Below are 25000 nucleotides of genomic sequence, written 5' to 3'. Positions count from 1 at the left end.
CACTGGACTGTCAATGCATGGAGTGTTTGGAATGGCAGGTTTCTCAATCTCAAATGTCTGGTTGAGTTTGTCTGATGTTGGTGTGTTGTCATTTTCATTATCTTCTTTATTGTCTGGGTCAGAAGAAGATAACTGTTTTTTTAATGTACAACTGACAGGAGTAGAACAATTAGTACTTTCTGTGACTACAACAGCATTTGCTATTTGTTTAGTCTGCTTTTGTGCACCTGTTGTGTTTATAGCCATGACAGGGGCATTTGTTGCAGCATTAAAAGTGTATTGAGGATGTTGACTATTGTTATTACTGAAAAGTGATCGCTTATAAGTACAAATGTTATTCCCGCCACTGTTTCTCTTGAAGGCAGATGACCTAGCATTTGAGACATTTAAACCTCCAGCACCTCCACAAACACCATTAGGTCCTCCTCCTGATTCTTTATTACTGTATTTTTCAACCATTTTTTTCACATTGCCTGCGACTTGTGTTTTACAGTTTTGATTTGGACGATTGTTGACACTTGAAGTAGCAGCCGGCAAAGTAGAGGTTTTATTTAAAGAGCTACAAACTTCCACCATTTTACTCTCTTCATTTTTAGATGACATAATGGTTTCATTAGTCGGAGCTGCAATAACGGCAGCGGTGTTTGTTAATGAAGTGTTTGGTGATAATATTCTCTGAGGTGTTTGTTGTGTTCTTATCCCTTGTGCTGCAATTTTTAAGTCTGCTCTCGTTGTCAAATTACCATTTATTGGATAATTTATAGAGTCTTTGTCTTTGTCATTTTGCAAAATATTTGTTGTTTCATTACCCTCTACCTTAAACGTACGTTGAGCTTCTTGAGAGGAGGTGGCAGGTTGTTGTGACAATGATACTGACGGTGTTGAAACCTGCAATGTTTCTAGTTCTCCAATATTTTGAGATGATAGATGCTGCTGCGGTTCATTTTCTTGTTGACAAATTGCAGTTGCTCCCAATTTCTGTTTGGCATCAAACTGTGATACAAAAACACACACAAAGAAAATATATATTTTAATCCAGCCTTATATAGGCATTTAAAAAAAAAATAAAACTATAGATTTAGAAATATAAAAGCAAATTACAGACAGTTTATTAATTTTACAAAATTTATGTTGATCATTACAGAACAGGTTAGAATAAAAGGGATCTAACATTACTCTTTAAAAAAGAAAAAAACAAGGAAAATATAAATTTTATATTTTGAGACAATAAAACAAATTTTTCAAGATGAACTTTTGAAAACATAATAAGAATTTCACAAAAAATAACATAATTCCAGAATCAATAGACAGCACGATTCAATTTATGAAAATGAGAGATAGACCTCATTTTATCCTAGTTCCTCAATCAAATGATGAAACGACTTTGATAATTTCTGTTTGATGAGATGATTATATATAACAACAATAAATGTAATAGACCAGATAGGCACATTCATACTGACTTATCCAAAATACATTGCTGCAATGTCAGCCCTTTACAATATCTATTTTCTCTGTTGGACAATGCAACTGTACTGTCAAATAGGATAACCCAAGCCGCGTTTAAGGCAATTAGGGGCAGCGTGGCTCAGCAGTACGGTCTTTGCTTCATACCCAAAAGGTACCAAGTTCGACTACCCGCCTCGTTGTGTGGCCTTGAGCAAGTCACCTTGCCCTAGCTCACTTTACGGCACTGCACTGCAGCTGATACCTGGGTTATTCCAGTCTTCCCTTGGAATTGACCCTAAAGACAAATTTCCCCTTGGGAATTCTATTTTATTATTTATATACACAATATGACATTAAATTTGGACAAAGTCAAAGGTGTATTGTGCCAAACATGGGTGTCGAGTCATGGACCAGTAAATTTTAAAAACCTATAGACATCCGAATAAATCCATGCTCTATGTCAAAAAATGATTTCATAATGTTAGTGACTCAACTGCCAAAATAAAGCAGACGAGTCACCGACATCTTAATCATAATTGTGAAGTTAGAAGTATCGGCATGCCGGACACTGCCACGGATTTGTCAATTTCCACATAAATTTGTATATCATATATCTCGTTGAAATTTCAAATATTGGAGTGAATTCACGCATCCATGTGTTTATTTTGTTTTTAAGGGTTTTACAGCGCTTGCAACACATTTAGGTTATATCAGCGCCAGTAAAAAGGAAGAAAATGGAATAGTCGAAAGTTCTAGAATTACAATTAAAGCACCCAAGAGAGAGTAAGACAAAGGGGAATTGGGAACAAATAGGGATCAGATGTAGATTCCAAGAGCATACCATCAATGTACTTAGCTTGAGATCACCTATAAGTCTCATCCGGACACAAGCACAAAATCCAACAAGGAGGAATACACTCAGATGCTTACATCATACATCAAAAATAAATATAATAATACATAACAGAGAGATGATTTACAAGGAAAAAAATATCATCTCTCAAAACAATAACTATGCATTATTTGACTGTTTCCCTCCCAGCCAGGACTCGGGCCAGGGCCAGGACAAAACCAATTAATCTCATTCCAAGACAAAGACAGAAAGCATGTTGGAAAACAGATATAAGGGGATAGAAGACATAGTATGTACCCCCCTGCCCGCTATGGGAGGTCAGGATCCCCACCCAGGCATCCATGTGTGAATATCTGTGTGTTTGTATGCAGGATAAACATACAACACAGATTGTAGCAAGTAATGAGGAGTCTATCCTCAAAGCACAACACACTCTGACCTTCAAAGTTTACCCATCTCCTTAGTCACCTTAGTCATTTAATCACAGTTATTTCTTATCGTCTTACTATCCATGGTACTCATATGTTGCAATACTTGACATTCCATTGTTTATTCATGAATAATCTTGTTTATTGAGGTCAGTCAAATTTCTCATAAAATTCATCACTAATATTAATATAAATACTTACATTATCTAATCCTAGATTTAGAGTCAAATCCTGATCTTGGGATTCAGTCTTTAGGGGATTAAGTGCACTGCTTTGTTGATTTGCATGTTGTGGAGGACATCCAAAATTCCCTATTCTTAAAGCTTTAAAAAGAGAGAGAGAGAGAGAAAGAAAATGTAAATATCTTTCAAATAAAAAATGAATATCTCTGTGTGTCTTACGCAACTTACCTTAACTTGGATATTTGCAACCTGTGATCCAGTGACTCAAGTTTGATATAGTCAAATGCAATCATAACAAAATGTGACTGGCACACAAAATGTCTCGCCATTCCCAAGGTCTCATTATATCAAAAAAGTAAGGATGAACAAACAGAATCTAAATATCTGATCTGAACAGTAATATAGGTAATTTATCTTGTTGGTTTTGGATTGTAATGATGCCAAAGTGCCTCTCTCGACATTAGATTCTAAAATTATTATTATTATTATTATTATTATTATTATTATTATCATCATCATCATCGTCATTATTCATTTTTGCCCTTTGATTTTATTCCTCTTTTCACCAAAATGCATGTGAAACATTTTCTCTTAAATGGTGTTTATTTTCATTGAACAGAGTACAAATAAGTAAGCAAAGGTTTGAATGAAAAATAATTGTATAGTAGTGTGATATAACTGATCATATTGTGTGGTGATTGAATAGGGGATACAGTGGGTAGATGCTAGTTACAAAACTAACGATGTAGCATGTGGAATTATAAAATTTAAACTGCAATTTTAATAGAGCAAATCAATATGCCCGTGAACACCTTTTAAAGTATATACAACTGCTTTCCCTGTACTGTAAAATAAGTCTTTAAGTGTTTTGCTTTGCAGTCAAATGATTTTACCTCCATCAATAACAAGATGATGATAAATGAGATTTAAAAATTAAAAAAAAATTAATTTAAAATAAAAAAATTAAAAATGACACCATATAGGAATTGCAGGAATAACCTCTCAAAGTGTCCAAAAATGATATGTAAAAAAAATATTTAAAAATTAAAGATAATTTAATATACTTCTTTAGATATATTTTGAAAAGCAAGTGATATCTTTGGACTAAAAATACAAAGAGGGAAGATATAACACATTCACAACCCAAGAAACAAAAAGCGAGACACAGGGTGAGGGGGAGGGAGGTGATACTGACACAGGACTGTAGGATACAAAGAGATGAAGCCATGACTGTGAGACACAAGGAAGTAACATGGGACTGTGGGTCAGCAGTTTAAAATGCAGGACTGTCCCACACTTAGCAGTCTTGCATGTATCTATATGTGTTAACTATCTATAAACTTGACTCACAATTTAGTGCAATCTTGGGCAGCTGTATGTCAATGATATCACTAATTCTGAGGTCCTCCATATCCTCATCATCCTTCAAGTTGGAAAGCCCATTCTCGTTGTCAGTTGTGCTGGCAGCATTATCTGACTTTGACTTGTTGGAACGTTGCTGAACAAATCAAAATAAAACAAAAGTAAAATGAATAAATATCGTTCCACTCCTATCAAACAATGTGATCGATCAGTTGTATTATATATTTAAGTATGACAACATTGACAGTGGTTTGGGCCAGAGGCTTATCCTATGAAAAGTAGAGCCATACAGAGGACAAAAATCTATTTTAAAACGAGTTTTAAAACTTGTCCGTCACTACAGGTGTCTGCCATAATGAGTTACTTGTATAAATGATTGCATAAAATGTAAGACTGGTTTTATCATTGTGTTTGGCAGGTTATCCTAGTAGAGGCATCAAATCAAGAGTGAATGTATCTTACCTGCACCCAAGCCACTCCCCTCTCCTCCACCAAATAACAACAGTCATTGTACATCTTTTCCACCTCTGGGTTTATAACATTATGATTTTTCAAGGTCTCCTGCTGTTTTTGGACAAGCTGAATCAAATTCAGAATAATCCTGGAAACGTTAAAAAAAAAAAAAAGATAGAAAAAATAAAAAAGGTAATGGATGAAGATTTTTTTTAAAAACCAAAGACTGTATTACGGAGTTTTAATGTGCATGCGACTCAAAATATTACATCAATCTAACCAAATCGACTAATTGAGGTTGGAGATTTTTAATAAATTAGTTACCTTGTTTGTCTTTCTATGGTATATAGTATTAATGTCAAAATTTTTTAATGCTCTGAACCAATTATATGGAAACAATTTATGATCTGCTTCCTAACATTTAAGTAAAAACAGATGGATCTAATTTCATGTTATGACAAAAAATGGAACAGAAGTAAACTCCAAAAGCATTTGAACAACAAGTTTAAAAATCTCACCATGACCTCAAAAACCCTAACACTATATGATACAAAAGTACAGTCCTACAATCACTTTACAAGAGGCACTAAGCCAAACGGCAGGAAATAGCATGTAGGACGAGACATGACACCAACAAGGTGCTTATTACAATTTCATTTCAATAGAGACACCACTGTTTGTTGTCCAGCTACTTATTTTACACTTCAGAATGGTGAGAAAATGTGAATAAAGAGAATTTATCAAGATTTCATCTAAGCTGAGCCCACTGCAGGATTCTAACCATGGACCTACAGGATATGAGCAGAGTGTCATACAAATAGAAGTATCTATAAATCTCTATCTATGCCACTAAAAATCGGACGACATAAAGAATCCAACTCAGAGCCTAAGCTGAGCCAGTATTACGAGTGCAAACATCAAAGTTCCTACTAACCTCATACACAGCTAGTCCCACACTTTACTTGTAAATGATTTTCCTTTTCTTTAAAAGATTCTACCCCAGCTTTATTTCCTCCACTAAAATCTGATCAATCCAACCTCCAATTAAAAATATAACTTTCTAACTTTGATGAACATCTTGTAAAATCAGACATAATCTAATTCCATAAAACTCACCTTTCATTAACCATAGACTGTCTCTCCTGAGCCCTAGCCATCTTCTTTACAAAACACAGGTGCATGTCAAGGTCACAGAGGTATGAGTCTGTCACATAAAATCTCATGGACATTGCCAAGAGCTTGGAGAGATAGAGGAATAACATTAAAAATCAGGGCAGTATTGAAGTACAATATTAAAGAAATGATGTTTTTGTCTTGAAAAACATAAACAAGCAGACATGGCATAAACAACAAACAAAATAAAAAAAGCTTACTAGTCTAAAAATATGCCAAATACAGACTTGCCAACCACCCTCAACCATTTGAAAAGATTATCATATTTTCCCCAATATTTATGTTCATTTTCTCATATTTCTTCCCAAAAAATCATATTTTCAACATGCGCAACGATCCAAAATTTCAAATTTAACATTCGTTGAATTTATGGAGTCTTATCAACCATTCTTGTAACTTTGCCGAGTTAACTGCATGAATAAGTCCAAAAAGTTAAACGGTGACAGCGTAAAGGGGAGCATGTTTTCACGGAAGACTGCTGCCTCGCTCGGTTGGGAGCGTGATGTTCGTCAGGTCACACCGAACCGTCAGCCAGTTACTAGGCGAAATAAATTTAACAAATGTGACAAAACCAAAATTGGGACATGGAATGTCAGGACCTGTGCCCAAAAAGGAAAACTAAACAACATTCTGAAAGAAATGAAACGGCTCCAAATAAATATTCTTGGCCTGGCAGAGATGAGATGGAAAGAGCAGGGAACCATGTCAAAACAAGAAAACAACATGACATATAAGATCATATGGAGTGGTGGAACCTCTTTCCAAAAAGGAGTAGGGATGATCTTAGACCAAAAATCAACCAAATTTTACAAAGGGCACGTAGCAATCTCAGACAGAGTTTTGCTGGTTAAGCTAAGAGGACCTGTAGTTGACACCAATATTATTCAAGTTTATGCACCAACAGAAGAGGCGACAGATGCAGATATGACAGAGTTTTACCATTCACTAGACAAAGCAAAACGAATGTGTAAATCACAAGAAGTCCTTATGGTAATGGGGGACCTAAATGCTAAGATTGGCAGAGGCAGAGATGGTGACATAATCGGACCACATGGACTCGGAGACAGAAATGAACGAGGAAACATCTGGGCAGATTGGTGTAGAACAAATAAATTAATGATTTCAAACACCTGGTTTCAACAACACCCAAGAAGAACCTGGACATGGCAATCACCAGGGACAGAGCAAGGAACCAGATAGACTTTATAGCAGTATCATCAAGATTCAGAAATGGCATATTAAATTGCAAAACCTACCCAGGCGCCGATGTAGACAGTGACCATGTCCCAGTTGTTTGTACAGTAAGGATAAAGTTTAAAGCTATTCAGAGAACAGCTGGTAGAATAAAGAGGGATTACAGGTTATGCAAAGACAATGGCATACAAACAAAAGTGAGAGAAGAATTTGAAAATGCACTCATGATACAAAGCCAAAGTGAACCTGATAACGAAAAATGTGAAAAACAATTTGATATATTCCAAAAGTGTGTCAAAGCAACTGCAGAAAAGCATTTACCAATAGCTCAAATAAACAGCAAAAAGGAATGGATGACAAATGAAATTCTAAACCTATTTGAAGAAAGACGAAAATGCAACAGAGGGTCTGCAGAATACCAAACATTGAACAACCACATTAAATCCAAATGCATCGAGGCACACGAGAACTATCTAGACTGGAAATGCTGCGAAATCGAAAGAGAATACAAACCCAACAAGCTCACCAAAGAATAAAAGAACTATCAGGGAAAAGGAAAAGCAAAACAGCAGGAAGTTGTATCCAAAACAAACAAGGGGAACTGCTATTTGAAGAACAACATATAGAAAGCCGATGGGTAGAATACATAGGCGAACTGTACAATGATCCAAATAGAAATGAACCACCACTGAAATTCAAAGAACCATTAAGCGGACCAAACATCACCAAAAGTGAAATTGAACATGCCATGGAACGAATGAGGGATGGTAAAGCAACAGGCCCTGATGAAATATCTGTAGAGGTATTAAAAAGCCTAGGAGATCTAGCAATTGATGAACTTCACATATTATTCAACAATATATACAATACTGGGAAAATTCCAGAAGATCTCTGTAACTCTATTTTCATAGCAATACCAAAGAAAGCAGGTGCAGTCAGATGCGAAAATTTTAGAACTATAAGTTTAATAAGCCACATCAACAAAATACTGTTGCGTATAATTATCAACAGGCTAAGGAATAAGATTAACCCCGAAATCGCAGAAGAACAATATGGATTCCAACCTGACAGGGGGACAAGGAACGAAATATACCTCCTCCGTGTTTTAAGTGAAAGAGCTATACAGGTTCAGACCCCACTATACCTCTGTTTTGTCGACTACAAAAAAGCTTTTGATAGAGTACGCCACGAAGAAATACTAAAACAACTGCACTCCATTGGCGCTGATGAGAAAGACCTCAGACTCATGCAAACATTATACTACACCCAGCAGGCATCTATCAAAATCGGAAACTCTACAGGAAATTCCATTCCTATTAAGAAAGGAGTCCGTCAAGGGTGTGTTGCCTCACCAGATCTGTTTAATCTATACCAAGAAACAATCATGAGGGGCATAAATAATATGGAGGGAATAAAAGTGGGAGGTCACAACATAAATAATATAAGATACGCAGACGATACGGTACTCATTGCAACATCAGAAATCCAACTTCAAAAGATTGTTGACAAAGTGGTAGTAGATAGTGAAGCCAAGGGAATGGAAGTGAATATCACCAAAACGGAATGCATGGTAATACAGAAAAAACCCCGAAAACAACAACACCTGCAATATAACGATTCACGGCGAGCAACTTACCAACGTAGAAAGTTTTAAATACCTAGGTTCAATAGTGACACACAATGGAAGATGTAACCGAGACATACGAGCAAGAATAGCTCAAGCCAAACAGGCCTTCATGGACCTGGGAAACATTTTGAAAAACAAACAGATGTCGTTCGGGATTAGATTCCGAGTCTTGAAGTGCTACGTGTGGCCAATCTTGTTATACGGATGCGAAAGCTGGACTACAAATGCAGAAACACAAAAGAACATTGAAGCTTTTGAAATGTGGTGCTTGAGAAGGATGCAGAGAATATCGTATACTGCACACAAAACGAACGAAGAAGTGCTAAAACAAACATACCAACAAAGGAAACTAATGCCCTTAATAGTGGATCGACAACTATCCTTTTTCGGACACATAGTAAGGAAAGATAAGAATGAATACCTGGCAAGTTGTGGAAAAATACCTGGTAAACGCGCCCGGTCGAGACAAAGAAAAACACTCATAGACCAACTGAAGGGCTTCACCAGCCTAACAATCCAAGAGCTGTTTGAAAAGGCAAGAGACAGGGAGGAATGGAGAGAGATAATTCATGCAGTATCCGAAGCCTGGACCAGGCATGGAATCTAGAAGAAGAATCAAGCTAGTAGAGTATAGGAAAATCCTGCAATTCCCATGACAATCATCTGTCTGGTTACTCAGGTTCTCATCTAGGTGGAAATGACATTTAATGACTTTAACTATTCCACTTTTATCAGTTTTTCCCCTTTTTGTTACAAACTGTTGACTTTTTGCATTTATCAATCTTATCTCCATATTATATTTGAAATAAACTTTAATAAAAGACATTTAGACTACAATTGAGAAGCATGAAAAACCAGTAATCTACTCAGAAATCAATGCAAAATAAAACACTCTATGTCTTTTTCTTTTTTTTGTAACTCGATGAGATGAGACATTCGTATATATTGTATGAAGTTAGCAGTAATCAATCATAAAAGTCAAGCTAGAAACTTCCCACCAATGAAGCAGACAATTTGCTAGTTTTAAGTTAATCATTACCTCCCTGAAGCCTTTGTCAGTATTGGCCATATTGGCAAGTTCTGTATTGAGATTGTAGATGGACTGGTCATGCTGCTTTAGCTGTTGTGTCGACTTCTGCAGATTGACTTCCTCCTTCAGGTAACGACAATGCATTCTTTCCACCATCCTCCTGTGTTTGTTGATGACATCCTAATATAATTGAAATGGGGAAGGAAAAAAAGGAAGCCTTGTAGGAACCAGAAAGAGCAGAGTTTGATGAACCTGGATAAAATCTCTACTTGGAAGGCCATTTCCAACAAAATCTCAAACATGAGTCTTTGCCAGAACCAGCTTGCTGTCATATTTATGAACATTAGGTCATGTTTGTCTTATAATTAATCATCTGAAAATATTACTCCCTTTATAATATGGCAGCTGTATGGTTTTGTGGTATGACACTCGCTTTCAGATCGGAAGGCCCTGGGTTCGTACCTCACTCAGCGCATAGTTGAGTGCCAAGGACAGAAGATGGAAGAGTGCTGTTGAGGCCCTATACTTCACCAGGAGCCATAAGTTAAGTAAGTCAAGGTATGGTAAAATATGACTAGAGAGCTGTCAGGCCCAAAGTGATCACGAAGGACAGCACAACCAGAAAGTATGTCCACAACCGTAGAGTTTTGTGAAACAATTACATACATCTTTTTAAAAAAAAAAAAGGGGGGGGGGGGGTAAATTTAGATATTTCTTATCAAGCATTTGTTTTCCCTTTTAAATTAAATTTTTGTCACTAAATCACTATCACTACCAATATTATGTTTCTCCTTTGCGGCTATGTGGTCTTGTGGTATGACACTCGCATTCGGATCGGAAGGTCCTGGGTTCGAGCTCGCTCAGCGCATAGTTGAGTCCTTGGAAAAGGCTCTTTACTCACATTCTCTCACCGTATTCAAGTGTAAAGTGAGTACCTGGCTGTTAACAGCGTTGTCCCTGTCGGAAAAAATTGTAATAACGCCTAACAGGCGTTATGTCTCGTTCTACATGTTGCTGTTGGTCAATTTTTTTAAAAGCTCAATTTTACTAAATTTATTTCATTTTCAATGCTTGATTCTTGCCTTTCACTCTTTGTTGACTCTCTAAAATTATCACTCCATTTACAAAAATATATTTTACCTTAAGCCCTGTTAATTTTTCCACCCTTGTAATGGACCTCTCCTTTCGGGATAGCTTCCACTTGAGTTCTCTCTTGACTACTTCAGATGTGATCTGAGTCTTCATGATCTCCTTTCGAGCTTTGAAAAGATCCAACATCCTATCCTGGACCCTGCATTGAAACAAACGATGTAGATAAATTACTCTTTAAACCTTTTAAGCTTCGTTATAAGAACCCAAAACTGTTATGAAGTTTACAGCCTGAAATAGACTTTCATTGACAGGTTATCACAATGATGTATCATCATTCCCCATTTCATACAGGTACCCTTTGCAACCAGGGTAGAGTGAGGCAACAAACATAGAATTGATACTGATTGTCATTCTACCTAGGTGGTCGGGTGTACTGTTGTCAAATTAAATGATCAAGGTGTGAAAAGTGAACAAGATCTGAAGTGAAGCTTGAAATTTGGATTTCATTTAACAACTTGCAACAGGATAAAGGTACCTGTTGTGTGTGTCTAATTTAAATACTCTAAAGTAGTACTGATATTTTTCACTTAATTGAACTGAAAAATATATTTGAAATCGAAAGAAAGTTACTTTCAGTTTCAGCCATAGGATTTAGCTGTCCAAATGAATCAGTCATAAGAGAAACAAAATCAGATGTGCATTCCTTAGTGGTAAAGGCTCAATCACAAACATGAGGCTTTGTGGTCTCATGATATGACACTCGCCTTTGGACCTGTAGGTCCTTGGTTTGATCCCCGCTATGGACAGCGCAAAGTTGAGTTCCTAGAGAAAGGCTCTCTCTATTCACATTCTCTCAGTACTCAGGTGTAAAATTAGGACCTGGCCAGTGACAGCATTGGCAGCTATGGCAGGCGTCATGTCTCATCCTACATGGAAACTTTGCTGTTGGCTTGGGACTCGCCGTAAAGCGTGAGTACTTTTAGTGAATAATGTGCTATGCAAGATTGGAAAGCAAGCACAAAGGAATGAGGACTAACATTTGCTGACTGATCATAAAAACCTGCTGCTATTGTTAAAAGTGCGGCTATGTGGTCTAGTGGTATGACACTCTCTTTCGGATCGGAAGGTCCTGGTTTCGAGCCTCGCTCGGCGCATAGTTGAGTCCTTGGGGAAGGACATTCACATTCTCTCACCCTACTCAGGTGTAAAATGAGTACCTGTCCGTTAACAGCGTTGTCTGTCTGAAAAAAATTTGTAATATGGCCTAAAAGGCTTCATGTCCCGTTAAACAAGTTAAATGTTGCTGTTGACCAGGGACACATTGTAAAGCGTTTTGAGCACGTTTAGTGGCTATTGCGCTACAGAAAAGCTCTTTTTTACAAATAGCAGTAGGATATGGTGTAAGTTAAGTTAATGGAGATTACAATAAGCAATGGAATAAATTTCAGAAAATGAAAATTATAAAATAAAGTTTAGAATCTCCTATATCACTACAGTCAGTTGGAGAATTGTGATGCTGGAATACATTTTCTTGTATTTTGCTCTCCCCTTTAAAAAAAAATAAATGAAACTCTAACAATACTTACTGCTTGATAACAGTGAAGTTGGACAAGCTTGGAGGAAGACAGAGAGCATTGGACTCTTTTAGCAGACGAGTTTTCTCCCGCAAATCCCTATTCTGTCAAAAACAAGTAGACCAAAAAACAAAATGAGAATCATTGGAAGGAATGAATTTCTTCTAGAAGACCCCCCCCCCCCCCCCCCCCCCCCCCAAAAAAAAACCACAAAATTTTAAAAATAACATTAAAAAAAAAAACACTCCAATTTAATATTATTTTCATCTAATTCTATTATTTCAAGCTGTGATTTGCAAAATTCGAAGTAAAAATTAGACGAGTAAGTCATTTGATCAGAAAATTACTATGTCATATCCATATTCCATGATGTACTTCCAATTACTTATGCCATGGGGTGAAAGGTTGAAACCCTCATGTGTTGCAAGCGCCGTAAAACCCTTAAAAACAAAAACAAAAACAAAGGTTGAAACACACACACACACACACAAAATTCCAACCAAATATATCTAATTACATCTTCCTTACCTCTCTCTCTAAATCAGCCACATAGATTTTGTAGTTGACAATATGCTGGTCTACATTTACAACATTCCTTGTTAGCTGAAATGAGATGGCAGAAAAAAAAAAAGATCTGTAAACCGACTTTTGCTTTTTCTCTTGAAAACAATTACAAAATCCTTTGAGATTTCATCTTTAAAAAAAAAACAAAAAAAAAACATTCAAAGTTTAAAATAACCATAACAGCCAACTTTTCAGAGAGCAAAAAGAAAACACCCATGTGTGCACAACCAGATCATATCGCTGTGCACAAGTTCAGGCCTCCAAATTGAAAGCTTCAAATTTAGTAATTTTTTAAACTGTGTATGAACAACCACAATTTGACATTGATGATCACTCGGACATTACATCGTCATGCTTATTAAGCACGGTGGAAATGTTTTATTATTGTTATTATTATTATCATCATCATAATTTTCATTATTATTATTGTAGTTATTATTAATATTATTATTATTATCATCATCATCATCATTATTATTATTATCATCATTATAGCAGTAGTAGTTCTTCTCATCATTATTATTCTTATTCTTATTATTATGATTATCATCATCATTATTATTTAAGTATTACTCAGAATTAAAAATTCTTGATTTTCTATTAAATTTTGTATTTTCATAATTGGCCATGAAATTTGTCTAAAATTACGAAACATTCGCAAGATTCGGCAGGTATGCAAGTTCAACTGTACTTTATATGTTGAGAAGGGAAAGTGTGTGTGTGTGTGAGGGGAGAGGTGAAGCAAGTCAAAATATTGCGATATAACTGGGGAGCATTGGCTTTCCTTCAATTTTAAAATATTTTATTGTAAATCTTAAGTATCATTATTTGATTAGTAATTATTCCTAGTGAAATATCAAGGGTTAAATTCAATGCAATACTAATACCAAGTTATTGACTAGGCTAGAAATTAAGGTAAACATGAAAGAAGGAGAGAGAGAGAGAGAGAGAGAGAGAGAGAGAGAGAGAGAGAGAGAGAGAGAGAGAGAGAGAGAGAGAGAGAGAGAGAGAGAGAGAGAGAGACAGAGAGAGAAACAGGAAGGATATAATATCCCTTACGTCAGCCTTGATGTGCTTGGCTCTGTCTGCATATCTCAAAGTGTTATAGGTGTCTTCATAAGAACGGCTAGAAGGGCTGGTGTTGGTAAAAAAAAAAAAGAAGAAAAAAACAAAAAACAACTTTGTTATATTATTAAGCAAAAGCAATTTTGATTTTGACAATATGCAACTAAGTAGATAAATAAAAAACCCTGATATTAACAAATCTTAATAGCCATTTTTCTCCAGTTCCAGTGCTAACCTACTGAACCAGAAAGATAGACCAGAAACTTCAATTTAATTCACAAAGACAGACGACAGGGACATTTCAGGTTTTCCCTTTGTCAACAAACCATGAAGAGTGAGACACTTAATTAAGTCAAATGAGATATGAGGGGATTGTATTGTTAAGGTGTTGTTTTGAGTAAAGAGGTCTGATTGCCATTAGAATCAACTGGTCCAATCCATCATCTGTTGGACTCTTTCATGATAGACCGGCAAGTTTCCACATGGAAATGATATGTTGACTGTTGACAATTGATTTACAAAGATCTGATGAAATCCACTTGGTTGCAATAATTTACAGTTGCTTTACAAATGTTGCTTTACACTTGTTGATGAATTGTTGACAATTGATAAAAGTAAAACATGTCCAATCAGAATTTAATAAATAAATACCAAAAGGCAAGGAATAGAAGATGTTTAATCAAACAAGCAAATGCTACAAAAATGAAAGCTTGCAACTGTACCTGATGGTAGCAATCATGACAGTCTGACAATTTCCCCCCAGTGAGTCTTTGAGTAATCGAGTCAGCTTGCTGTCCCTGTAAGGGATGTGTCCTTTGGACTGAAGTAAAAGATCGAATAATCATCACATCACAGACAAACTCCTAAAGATCTGTTTGTTTGTTTGTTTGTTTTTAATGAACTCTTTATTAACCCCTTTGTTAACTTTACATTATTCTTACCTCGGGATGCAACTAAGGGGCTAAAGAAAGTAAAACTATATTTTATGCACAAAGAATTTCGAATGGGTACCTGGAAAAACAAAAGTTGTTCCATCAAGAAAAAAAATTTCACTCTTTGGTTATCAAACACTTTAAGACAAAGAAAACAGTATTTCATATAAAAACTGATATATTAAACCTTCCAACATTTTAAAATTGAAATAATGAGAGAGTAATACTAGTAAAATCAGCATATTTTGCAGCAAAATATTGAACAACTGACCCTCTAACATCAAACAATCGTTCACTATGAATGCTTTGAAAAAATTATTTAATTCCATCTTTTTTTTCGGTGTCATATTAATATTAACATAATATAATTTACCAGTGATGTTTTAAGGGATTTTTGTTTGTTGCCATGTTTACAAAGCCCTATGTTTATGAGAGGCAGCATTTTGCGATAAAATGGTCACCATTCAGTGATGATAATGGCAATTTGTCAAAAAGGAGGAAAATGTTCCGGTCCATCGGTCAAATTCAAACAAAATCATAACATAAAATATCATATTTTCGTATATTATATTACTTATTTTTAGTGTACAGCTATTCTTAATAGTAGAGATATAACTAACTTATGTAATATTTTTAATGAATTGTCATTCCAAATTTCAAAGCTTTGACATTGCCACAGCAGTGAGAGAAAATCATAAGTTAGATATTACAGGCACCTCTACTGAAAGTAGCCCCCTTGCATTGATTCAAAGAACTCTAAGAATATACTGAAGTCCAAACATTTACGACCGCAAAAGTGGAAGCAGAAAAAATTACAGAAATTAAATGTGGTACTTAGGACATTTGAAACATATCTTAAAAGCAACTAGATCTGCCAACCCTTCAAACTCCAAAAGTGCAATCAGGACGCCTGAAAATAGGAATTTCACCTATTTCACCCCCCCCCCCCCCCCCTTCCACTTTGCTCTTTCTTTTATTCTTACCATTATCATCATTTTTGTATATCGGAATTTTAGAGACAATGGCGGAATAGTACAAAAAGTAAGAGTGAAAAAAGGAATGATTCCGCCAAAAGCGGAAGGGTTGGCAGGTATGAATAACTCATATACTAACAGCTATTAATCATTCTATTTAAACTAACCAAATACAAACAAACAAAAGCAATGCCTGAGTAGATAAAATAAACTATATCATAATGTCCTCATCTGATTACCTTTGCAGCTAAAGCATTGATGACATTCCCTAAAGCCAACAGAGATCTGTTAATATTGGCCCCTTCTCTGAAACGAGCCCCGACATTACGTGTGTGAATGGCCCGTTCTGAACCGGCCAAATCCACTAAACACATTTTAGCCATTTGGACTTGGGAGTTGGAGCTTGAAGTCCTCGAACGCTGTTTGACAAACACCTGTGTTGAATAGAAAGATAATAATAATACTGTAACACTTAACTCATTCCTTTATCATGTTCATTTAAAATTAATTTAACAGATTTAAAAAAATAGATTTTATATTAGGACATTATATTATCAATAATATCCTTATACAACCTACCGTCAAAAGAAGACAAAAGTCTTATGATGCACTGATCAGTTTAACATCCCACAGATTACTTTACTGAAGATACTGAAGAGTGCATGTAACACTTGACTAAGGTGTAAATAAGTGCTTGCTTACCCATAAGCAGTTGAATCACTGACAGCTTAAAAATCATTCTCACAGGCACATTTATCATTCTCAACAATGGGAAAGTGAATAGGTTCCAACAATGGAAATGAAATGTAAAGATCATTTTGGTTATCACCTTTTCTTTTGCATCAATTGTAAAAGAGGGACACAATGATTATGTTGTGAATACGATATACATAAGTGTTAGCTTTGATACATAATGAGAGCAACCAATATCACCACACCAAAAATGAAATCCTATCCTCTTTTTTTAATTTTTATTTTAAGTTAGTTCTTCATAGCCATAGGGCATTTAAAGCCAGATTCTATCTCCATGGTTCCTAAAGCAATTCCATTTTGAAATTCACAGAGTTTTCAAGATGATTTTATTTTTAATTCAAGGATTAAAACAATGGATTATCTCTTCAACACTTTGTTTCCCCACAAGTGTGGACAACTCAACTCCTTAACTTCTGCTTCCAAAAATTCAAGGATTAAAACCACAATTTTATCCCTTCAACTTTTAAGTTTAAGTTTGGACAACTCAACTCCTTAACTGCTGCATCAACAGCAGTGTAAAGGCCTCAAGTTCCCTTTCCTACAACTTAGCCGACGATATCGATGCATTTGATTGAAAAATAAATTTCATGGTATGCAAATACCCTGCATTTGATGACATTTGGTCAGCTATTTTTTTTTTCAAGATCTACAATGATGATTTGGTGGATGTAGTAGTGGTAGTAGGGATGATGTGGTGGTTGTTGTAGTAATGGTAGTAGGGATGGTAATGTGGAGGTGGTTGTTGTAGTAGTCGTGGTGGTAGAGATGGTGATGTGGTGGTGGTTGATGTAGTAGTGGTAGGGATGGTGAAGTGGTGGTTGTTGTAGTAGTAGCGGTAGAGAGGTGATGTGATGGTTGCAGTAGTGGTGTTAGTAATGGTGATGACGTGGTAGTAGTAGTGGTGGTAGTTACGATGATGAATTGGTGGTGGCTGTGGTTGTAGTTGTGGTGGTAGTGATCATTATGACGTGCTGGTGGTGATTATTGTAAGGAAGGTAATGAAAATGATGTGGAGGTAGTGGTTGTAGTAGTGGTGGTTGTTATGATGATGATGTGGTGGTGGTGGTTATTGTAGTAGTGGTAGTAATGACGGTGACGATGAACTGTTGGCAATTATGGTGGTAGTGATAATGATGATGATAAGGTGATGGTGGTGGTGGTTGTAGTAGTGGTAGTGGTAACAATGATTTGCCGGTAGTGGTGGTGGGAGTGACAATGATTATGTGGTTGCTGTGGTGGTTGTGTTAAAAGTGGTTGAAGTGATAATGATGATGTAGTGGTGGTAATGAAAATGAAGATGAATTGGTGGTGGTTGTAGTTGTAGTTGTGGTAGTGGTTAAACTATGATGGTGGTGGTGGTCGCTGTAGCAGTGGTGGTATCGATAATGATCTGGTAGCGGTTGTTATATTATATTCATGTTGGTAGTGGTGAATGATGGTGTTGTGGTTGTAGTAGTGGTGGTACAGATGATGATGTTGTAGTAGTGGTGATTCGCAAAATTCAAGAAGTTTTTTCCTTGAATGAAATCAGGGAGTTTTCAAGGAGATTTTCTCAGTAATATCAAAATCAAGGAGTTTTCAAGGAGGCCACGGGAACACTGCATCTCAACTTCTGTTGCAGCAAATGGACAGTATTGATTGCCCATTGGACCATTGGGTATGACACTAATTCATCACAAAGTACTTTTCACCAGACCAAGTTACCCAATCACTGAGGGGGGAGACAGAATAAATCCTGACTGCACATTCACCTGTGATCGATATTCGTTCTTTTACTTATGAGGTGAGTACTCTATCACTTAGCTATCACTGATAGTATCAGGACCTTCTGTTTGTAACGTGTTGACGATCATCTCACATTAGTCCATCTAACTCCAAGAGTTTATCACAACATAATATTGGGAGAAAAAAAAAGTATTGTTTATTAATACCTGAAAGACAGCATGAGACCGTGAAGACTCTGCATTAGCATCTGTGGGATGCTGGCTGCGGTTCTTGTTGCCATGGTGAAGCATGTGGAGTAGATCTTCTGCACAATCAGGCTAAAAATATTATTTAAAAAAAGATATTTGCCTAATATATATTCTCTCAATTTGGTTTTAATGTGATATATAAATTAATGAACATGATTCGAACCAACTCTGCAACAAACAATTAAATCTAAATCATTATTCTAAGATCAAGATACAACATCAAATTAAGATTGATACAGATTATTACTTTTGCAAGATGACAAAATTTCAAAAATAGGAAATTGAAAAGCATGCCATTATTACAGCTATTCTGTTAAATAAATTATTAATCAAAACGAAAAAGATTTTAAAAATTAACAAAGTTTTAAAATATTCTGGTGATCCATCACCCTGATTTAATCATAACTTTGTTAAATCAAATTTGCTGATTCCTTGTATTGTATACGTCTAGCTACACACAATGTACTTACTTTATGTAGGGATAAGCCAGCAATCATAACTCCAGCCATTTTGTCCTCACGGATTGGCAAATTCTTCTTTGGATTTAGTAAATCTCGTACTGTTTCATTATAAATCTGTGAAGGGCAAAAAGCAAATTAATAAAGATGATTTCGAAAAACCACAAACCACTTAAATATCCTTAATTATTACAACTATAAATAACACAACCTTTTTCTCTTTTGTCACGGTTGACCATCAGAATCTAAGCATTATTCAAACACCTCAGTGTATTGTTTTCCATTCAATCCCCACCTTATGGTTATAACGCCTATGGACAACTTGATCTACAAGTCGACTGGTGTCAAAAAATATTTCAAAAAAGGATTTCAATCAGTACAGAAATGGAGTACAGTCTTCACTAATACAATAAATCAACTTCTGATAAACTTTAGTGAAACAGTTCAACCTTTCAGAGGTTGATGACAAAGCCCCACCTCAATGTGAACAACAAATCACAATAATTTAATAATGTCAAACTTGCTCAGCCAAGTCATTGATTCATAAAATTCAGGACTAGTATTTTGGGTTCAACAACATTATTGTTTATGATTTTGCCAAGAACCCTCATTCAATGCTTTCCAAAATCATTCAATTGTCTCACCTCCAAATAAGAGACAGCCACATTGAATATCTTCTCATCCTTAAGTTCGTCAATCTGTTTGTACAGGTCCAACATTGTGTGATAAATGACACCAGGCTCATTCTCATTACCCAACATGGTGTGGGTCTTACCCGAACCAGTCGCTCCATATGCAAACACTGAAAAATGAAAGGGATTCTGACTATGAGTTAAAATTGAAGAGTAACAAAAAAAAAGAACAAAAACATGAGACATGTATATAGACACTACCAGGGTATTTGTTTATAAGGCAAAAATAAACAAGGTCTTGTATACATTTCAACTTCATAAAGCATGAGACAAATGGTTATATGGTTATGTAATGGTTTTAACCAATCACATTTAATTAAAGCATGGCAAAGATACTGAACCAGATGTAAAGAAAAATGAGGATATGGGTTGGTTTTTTTTTGCAGATATCTATGTCACACTTTTGGAGTTTAATGAAGCGAGTAGAGAAGACAATAGAGGACCATTTTTTTTTCAGAGCTGGGAGTCGAACTCAGGACCAAACTGATATAAACTGCCTGACTGTTAGTAGAACATTCTTCAATTAATGCATCCGTCCTTCCAAAAAAGAAATTTCAAGTGTTATATCTATCAAGATCTTCTCCTCACTAACAATTCTATGGGCCAAAGCGAGGTCGATAACCAACACTGTGAAAGATAATTGAGACAGAAATTGAGCTTTAAACTCTCTCCTCAACAAGAACATATAAAATAGAGATGATTTAACATGAGTAAGCTCCAAGATATTATTAAGTGAATATAAATTCAGATCAGTGAGTGGAGCAAGACCTTATGTTAAAAACGTAAGATGAAGTGAGTAGAGAATGCCAGAAGGCAAAAATAAAGATTTTATCATCATCAAGATTTTAGTAGATGATCTATTGTTTTCTGATACTTCTCTACTCACTTCTTTTCAATTATGATTAATATTAATGTCTGCTCCGCTAAATGTTTTGGAATCCTGCCACTGACTCATATACTTACCACTACAGTTGTAGCCATTCAAAACAGTTTTCACAATACTCTGTGTCGACTTCTCAAAAACATCTCTATTTTTTGCGGAGCTCCTCAACACATGGTCAAATGCATATTTCAAGTCTTTAAAACGACGACCTGTTATGCTACGTCGCTGTGTGTGCAAAAATCCTTCAATTTGTTGGACTTTGGGGTCAAAGACCAACATATGATCACTGATTGCCTCTGTAACCTTTTCATATTTGTTACTGAGTTCAGCACTGATTAAAGGACGGATTCTGATAACAACCTATATTTGGATAACAAACAAACAAAAAAAAAAAAAAAAAAGAAAGAAAGAAAAATAAGTTTATGTGCACAAAATCTTCAATGTTTTGGTTATTTTCATGGCATTTTTTTTTTTCGGAAAGAAATCTAAACCAGATAAAAATTACATTTTTCAGGGATTTTAGTAATTAAAATGAAAGATCGTTGATAAAAGGATAAAAGGGTGTCCCTCCAGTCTCGAAAATAATTCCTTAAATATTCATCTTGTATTTAATCAAACACATATGACACCTTCAACAAAAATGAGCTGTATCTCAATATTTCAACAATTTAAATTTCAAGAACATAGTTTACCAGGAGATTGCCACCTAAGTGTCTCCACAAATTGAAACTAACCTTGGTAATGGTATTATCAATGGATAGTGCTAAACTAACTCATTTGATATTGAGAGTTTTCTCAGGGAAAACATTATCCTGATAAGTACGGAAAAAACATCAAAAGTTGTATTTTAAATTCAACTTCACATTTCAATCAAACCAAATTATAAGATAATAAAAGTAAATATATTTGGTAATATCAGAGTCTGAAAAGCTCTAATGACGGATTATTTTTTGTTAATATTTCAAGATTTACAGAAAGATGGCATCCCTGTATTGATCAACATATTCAACAGAATATATGTTGTTTTTTTTTAACCTTGACTATCTTAATTCATAGGGAGACATATACTTGGAATTACCTTAACATTGGCTTTGGGAGACTGCTTTGATGGGCTATCCAGGGGCAATGAAGTCATCTTAGCACAACATCACAGAAAGTCTTTAAAATATCAACCTATAACTAGAACAAAATTAAAAACTGATCAATATATGATTATCATACAACAATAAGAATAAGAGCCAGGATTCAAACACACAGCATCGATTTCGGCAAGCCTTCTAAGACAAACGACTTACCCATTCAGCCATGACATTCACACATGAATGTCGATGCATATTGTGTATAATATAATTAGTAACCCACTATCTATTTAACTGATTTATTGTTGGGTAATTTTAAACTGATATTGATGTTTTATTAACTTATTTACTGATTTCTAAGACTAAGTGCATTACAAAAGTTTTCATAATGAGGATAATAATAATAATAATAATAATAATAATAATAATAATAATAATAATAATAATAATAAAATAATAATAATAACAAGAAATGAAGTGAGTAGGACAGTGCCAGAAGACAAACGTCGCAGCGGCGATGGGTGCTCGAACGCGCGACCTCACTGGTACAACAACTCCGCCTGGCCAGGAAGATTGTGACTCTATGAGCTATCCACGACCCCCCAAAAAGTTGCTTCAAATTCAAGTCTACCGAAAGCCCCTTCTTTCGGACTTCTTGATGTCATGGGTTCAACATAATGTGGATAAATGTTTAAAAGTAAAATCTTCACTTAAGAGCGGGGTTTCACAAAAGTGTCTGATGATCTTAATCATTATCATTAATCGTTATTGACATGACACTACCACTATCTGGCAATAATCGTCCATTGTTATTGACAGACTGTATGGCAATAATCACAGCGGAGAAAGAGAGAGAGAGAGAGAGAGAGAGAGAGAGAGAGAGAGAGAGAGAGAGAGAGAGAGAGAGAGAGAAAGAGAGAGGAGGAGGAGGAGGGAGAGAGTAGAGTTTAGTTAGTTCTAGAATAGAGAGGTTTGTGATTTTAGTTAACTTAGACTTAGAGAAATTTAGTAGAGATAGAGAGAGAGAGAGAAAAGACAGACTGGGAGAGAGATAGAGAGAGAGAGGAGGAGGAGGAGGGAGAGAGTAGAGTTTAGTTAGTTCTAGAATAGAGAGGTTTGTGATTTTAGTTAACTTAGAGAAATTTGTAGAGATAGAGAGAGAGAGAGAGAGAAAAGACAGACTGGGAGAGAGAGGGAGAGAGAGAGAGAGGAGAGAGAGAGAGAGAGAGAGAGAGAGAGAGAGAGAGAGAGAGAGAGAGAGAGAGAGAGAGAGAGAGAGAGAGAGAGAGAGAGAGTTGTCAGTTGAAGTTGTCAATGAAAGTTAGGTTGGCGGATTTTTTTTGTTGGGGGGAGAGGGGGGGGGGGGGGGGGGTAGGGAGCGTTCACATATTACGTCATCAAAAATTTGCCCTTTTTAGACCCCCCCCCCCCTCCCCCAAGTCATCACTTGTCATCATTGACCTGACCCCCCCCCCCTCCCCCAACAGATGATGACGTCATCTAATTTAAGAAAAACTAAAAGATAACTTTAATTTCACAATATTTATTATTCATTTTTCAAACCATAAACATTGATTATCAACGTTTGATAAAACACATTCAGACATTTTATTAATTTCAGAAACTGTTGATAATTTATGTTTTACGATACAATGGGGACATAAAATTTAAATTTGCAAAGATAAAATCTAACAAACATTATTTAAATTAGGCTACTTGGTGCAGGTGCTATTAAAAAAAAATCAGAAAGTGTAATTTAAAATAGTATAGGAGGCAAATTATTTTATAGCATATTAGTCTTTTAGTGGAATGAATTTCTGTTTCAATTTCCAAACATAAAATTAATTGATTCAAAAATGTTTCTGCCTTGGACCTCTGGCAATGTACTATAAATAGTATCATCAATTTCATCTTCATGGTCATCACTTTCTCCCATTTGCTGTTCTTCTTGTATGCCGCATTTTCGTGAATGGTCTTTCATTGCTGTGATCGAGGAGTGATACAATGAACATTTAGGGTAAGTTCGCCTTTTGAGAAGTGATACCCCTTTCCCATCTTGTTTCTTGAGAGATGGGCAATACTCATCATAGCAATTTATCTTTAGCTGTTTTGAAAGGAACAAACTTTGAAATAGGCTTCCAAATCTTCCATTATTGCCTATCTCCAAACCATCATCACATGAAGCAAGTGGTACAGATGGTGGCAGAAAACGCTCTGGAAAAAAAAGATGAATAGTTAGTACGCCAAGGTTTGCAGCATGAGTTGTCACTGCATTTCACTATTTGCAGCAGATATTGGGATTGACGAATGTGTTTTATCTTCCAATCATCTGTTTCTTGAAATTGAAGTTTGGGTCTTGGATTTTCAGGTGGAGGGATGAATTTTCCAACTACTGGGTATCCATCTATTATCGACTTGGACCAAATATTGGCTAATATTTTTCCAGCAGCTTCAAAGTTCCTTTTTTCCAGATCAACATCAACAGTCTTGTTGCTTCCATCAAGATGACGTCCGTGAATATCAAATGGTAAGATGACAGATGCTGTATCCTTTGAAAGCGGTGCCATTCTTCTTTCCACCTCATTATAAGCACTGAAACCTGGAGCCTGTGTAAAGAAAAATACAGCATCAATATCCAGCGCCTTGAAATGTCTCTCCCAAGCAGCGAGTGTCTGTCCGTTTTTTGGAGCCTCATCTGGACCACCATCCCCTGAAACAAATACTAGGGGTTTGATTTGTCCATTAACTTTGCTGATGACGTCGAATTCTTCTAAATTCAAGACTGCATCGAAATCTTCAGCATGGGAGAGAGCACTACTGCTGTCGTGCTTGCCACTGCGGATTGCTACATACGTCGGACCACTGTAACCAATGGTTCCATCCTCTTTCAGGGAACATCCAGCATAAACTGATGGTATTAGTTTATGTCTTTCACCAATTGGAAAATCATGGTCAGGAAGTCTTACTTTATACTCCATATGCATGAGGATTGAGCAGTTCGATCGGTTTTGATGATTCCATCATTTAATTAATTTTTTACCTTTTTGCTTATTTATTTGGAATGCCATTTTTGAAGCTCTTGCATTTAATAAAATAGACCTAATTTGCCTATGTTTTGATGACATCATCTTGGGTCTGACCCCCCCCCCCCCTCCCCCATGTCAACACATGTCAACATTTGGTAGACCCCCCTCCCCCCCCCCCCCCCCC

The 25000-nt window shown here is 35.9% G+C and overlaps 1 protein-coding gene across 1 annotated transcript in view; it reads right to left on the bottom strand.

Moving 5' to 3' along the window:
* Positions 1–25000, bottom strand: part of LOC144978220 (uncharacterized) — a 45214-nt gene that overhangs the window by 19754 nt on the left and 460 nt on the right. The window contains exons 2-18 of the mRNA XM_078924012.1: positions 21790–21890; positions 20792–21071; positions 19781–19938; positions 19149–19253; positions 18637–18747; positions 16192–16386; positions 14769–14866; positions 14041–14116; positions 12946–13020; positions 12430–12521; positions 10892–11042; positions 9761–9931; positions 5844–5965; positions 4737–4875; positions 4263–4410; positions 2932–3053; positions 1–993 (exon numbers count right to left, since the gene is read on the bottom strand). The exon at positions 1–993 is cut by the window's left edge and continues 706 nt beyond it. Coding sequence (XP_078780138.1) covers positions 1–993; positions 2932–3053; positions 4263–4410; positions 4737–4875; positions 5844–5965; positions 9761–9931; positions 10892–11042; positions 12430–12521; positions 12946–13020; positions 14041–14116; positions 14769–14866; positions 16192–16386; positions 18637–18747; positions 19149–19253; positions 19781–19938; positions 20792–21071; positions 21790–21846 — 3093 coding nt within the window. The 5' untranslated portion in view covers positions 21847–21890. The remainder of the gene's footprint in view (positions 994–2931; positions 3054–4262; positions 4411–4736; positions 4876–5843; positions 5966–9760; positions 9932–10891; positions 11043–12429; positions 12522–12945; positions 13021–14040; positions 14117–14768; positions 14867–16191; positions 16387–18636; positions 18748–19148; positions 19254–19780; positions 19939–20791; positions 21072–21789; positions 21891–25000) is intronic.

This window comes from Berghia stephanieae, chromosome 8 (assembly GCF_034508935.2).
Source record: "Berghia stephanieae isolate SIO BIC M18660-M18661 chromosome 8, UCSD_Bste_1.3, whole genome shotgun sequence".
NCBI lineage: Eukaryota > Metazoa > Mollusca > Gastropoda > Nudibranchia > Aeolidiidae > Berghia > Berghia stephanieae.
The sequence above is the reverse complement of the archived record's forward strand: the minus strand, read 5'-3'. Positions and strand labels throughout refer to the sequence as shown.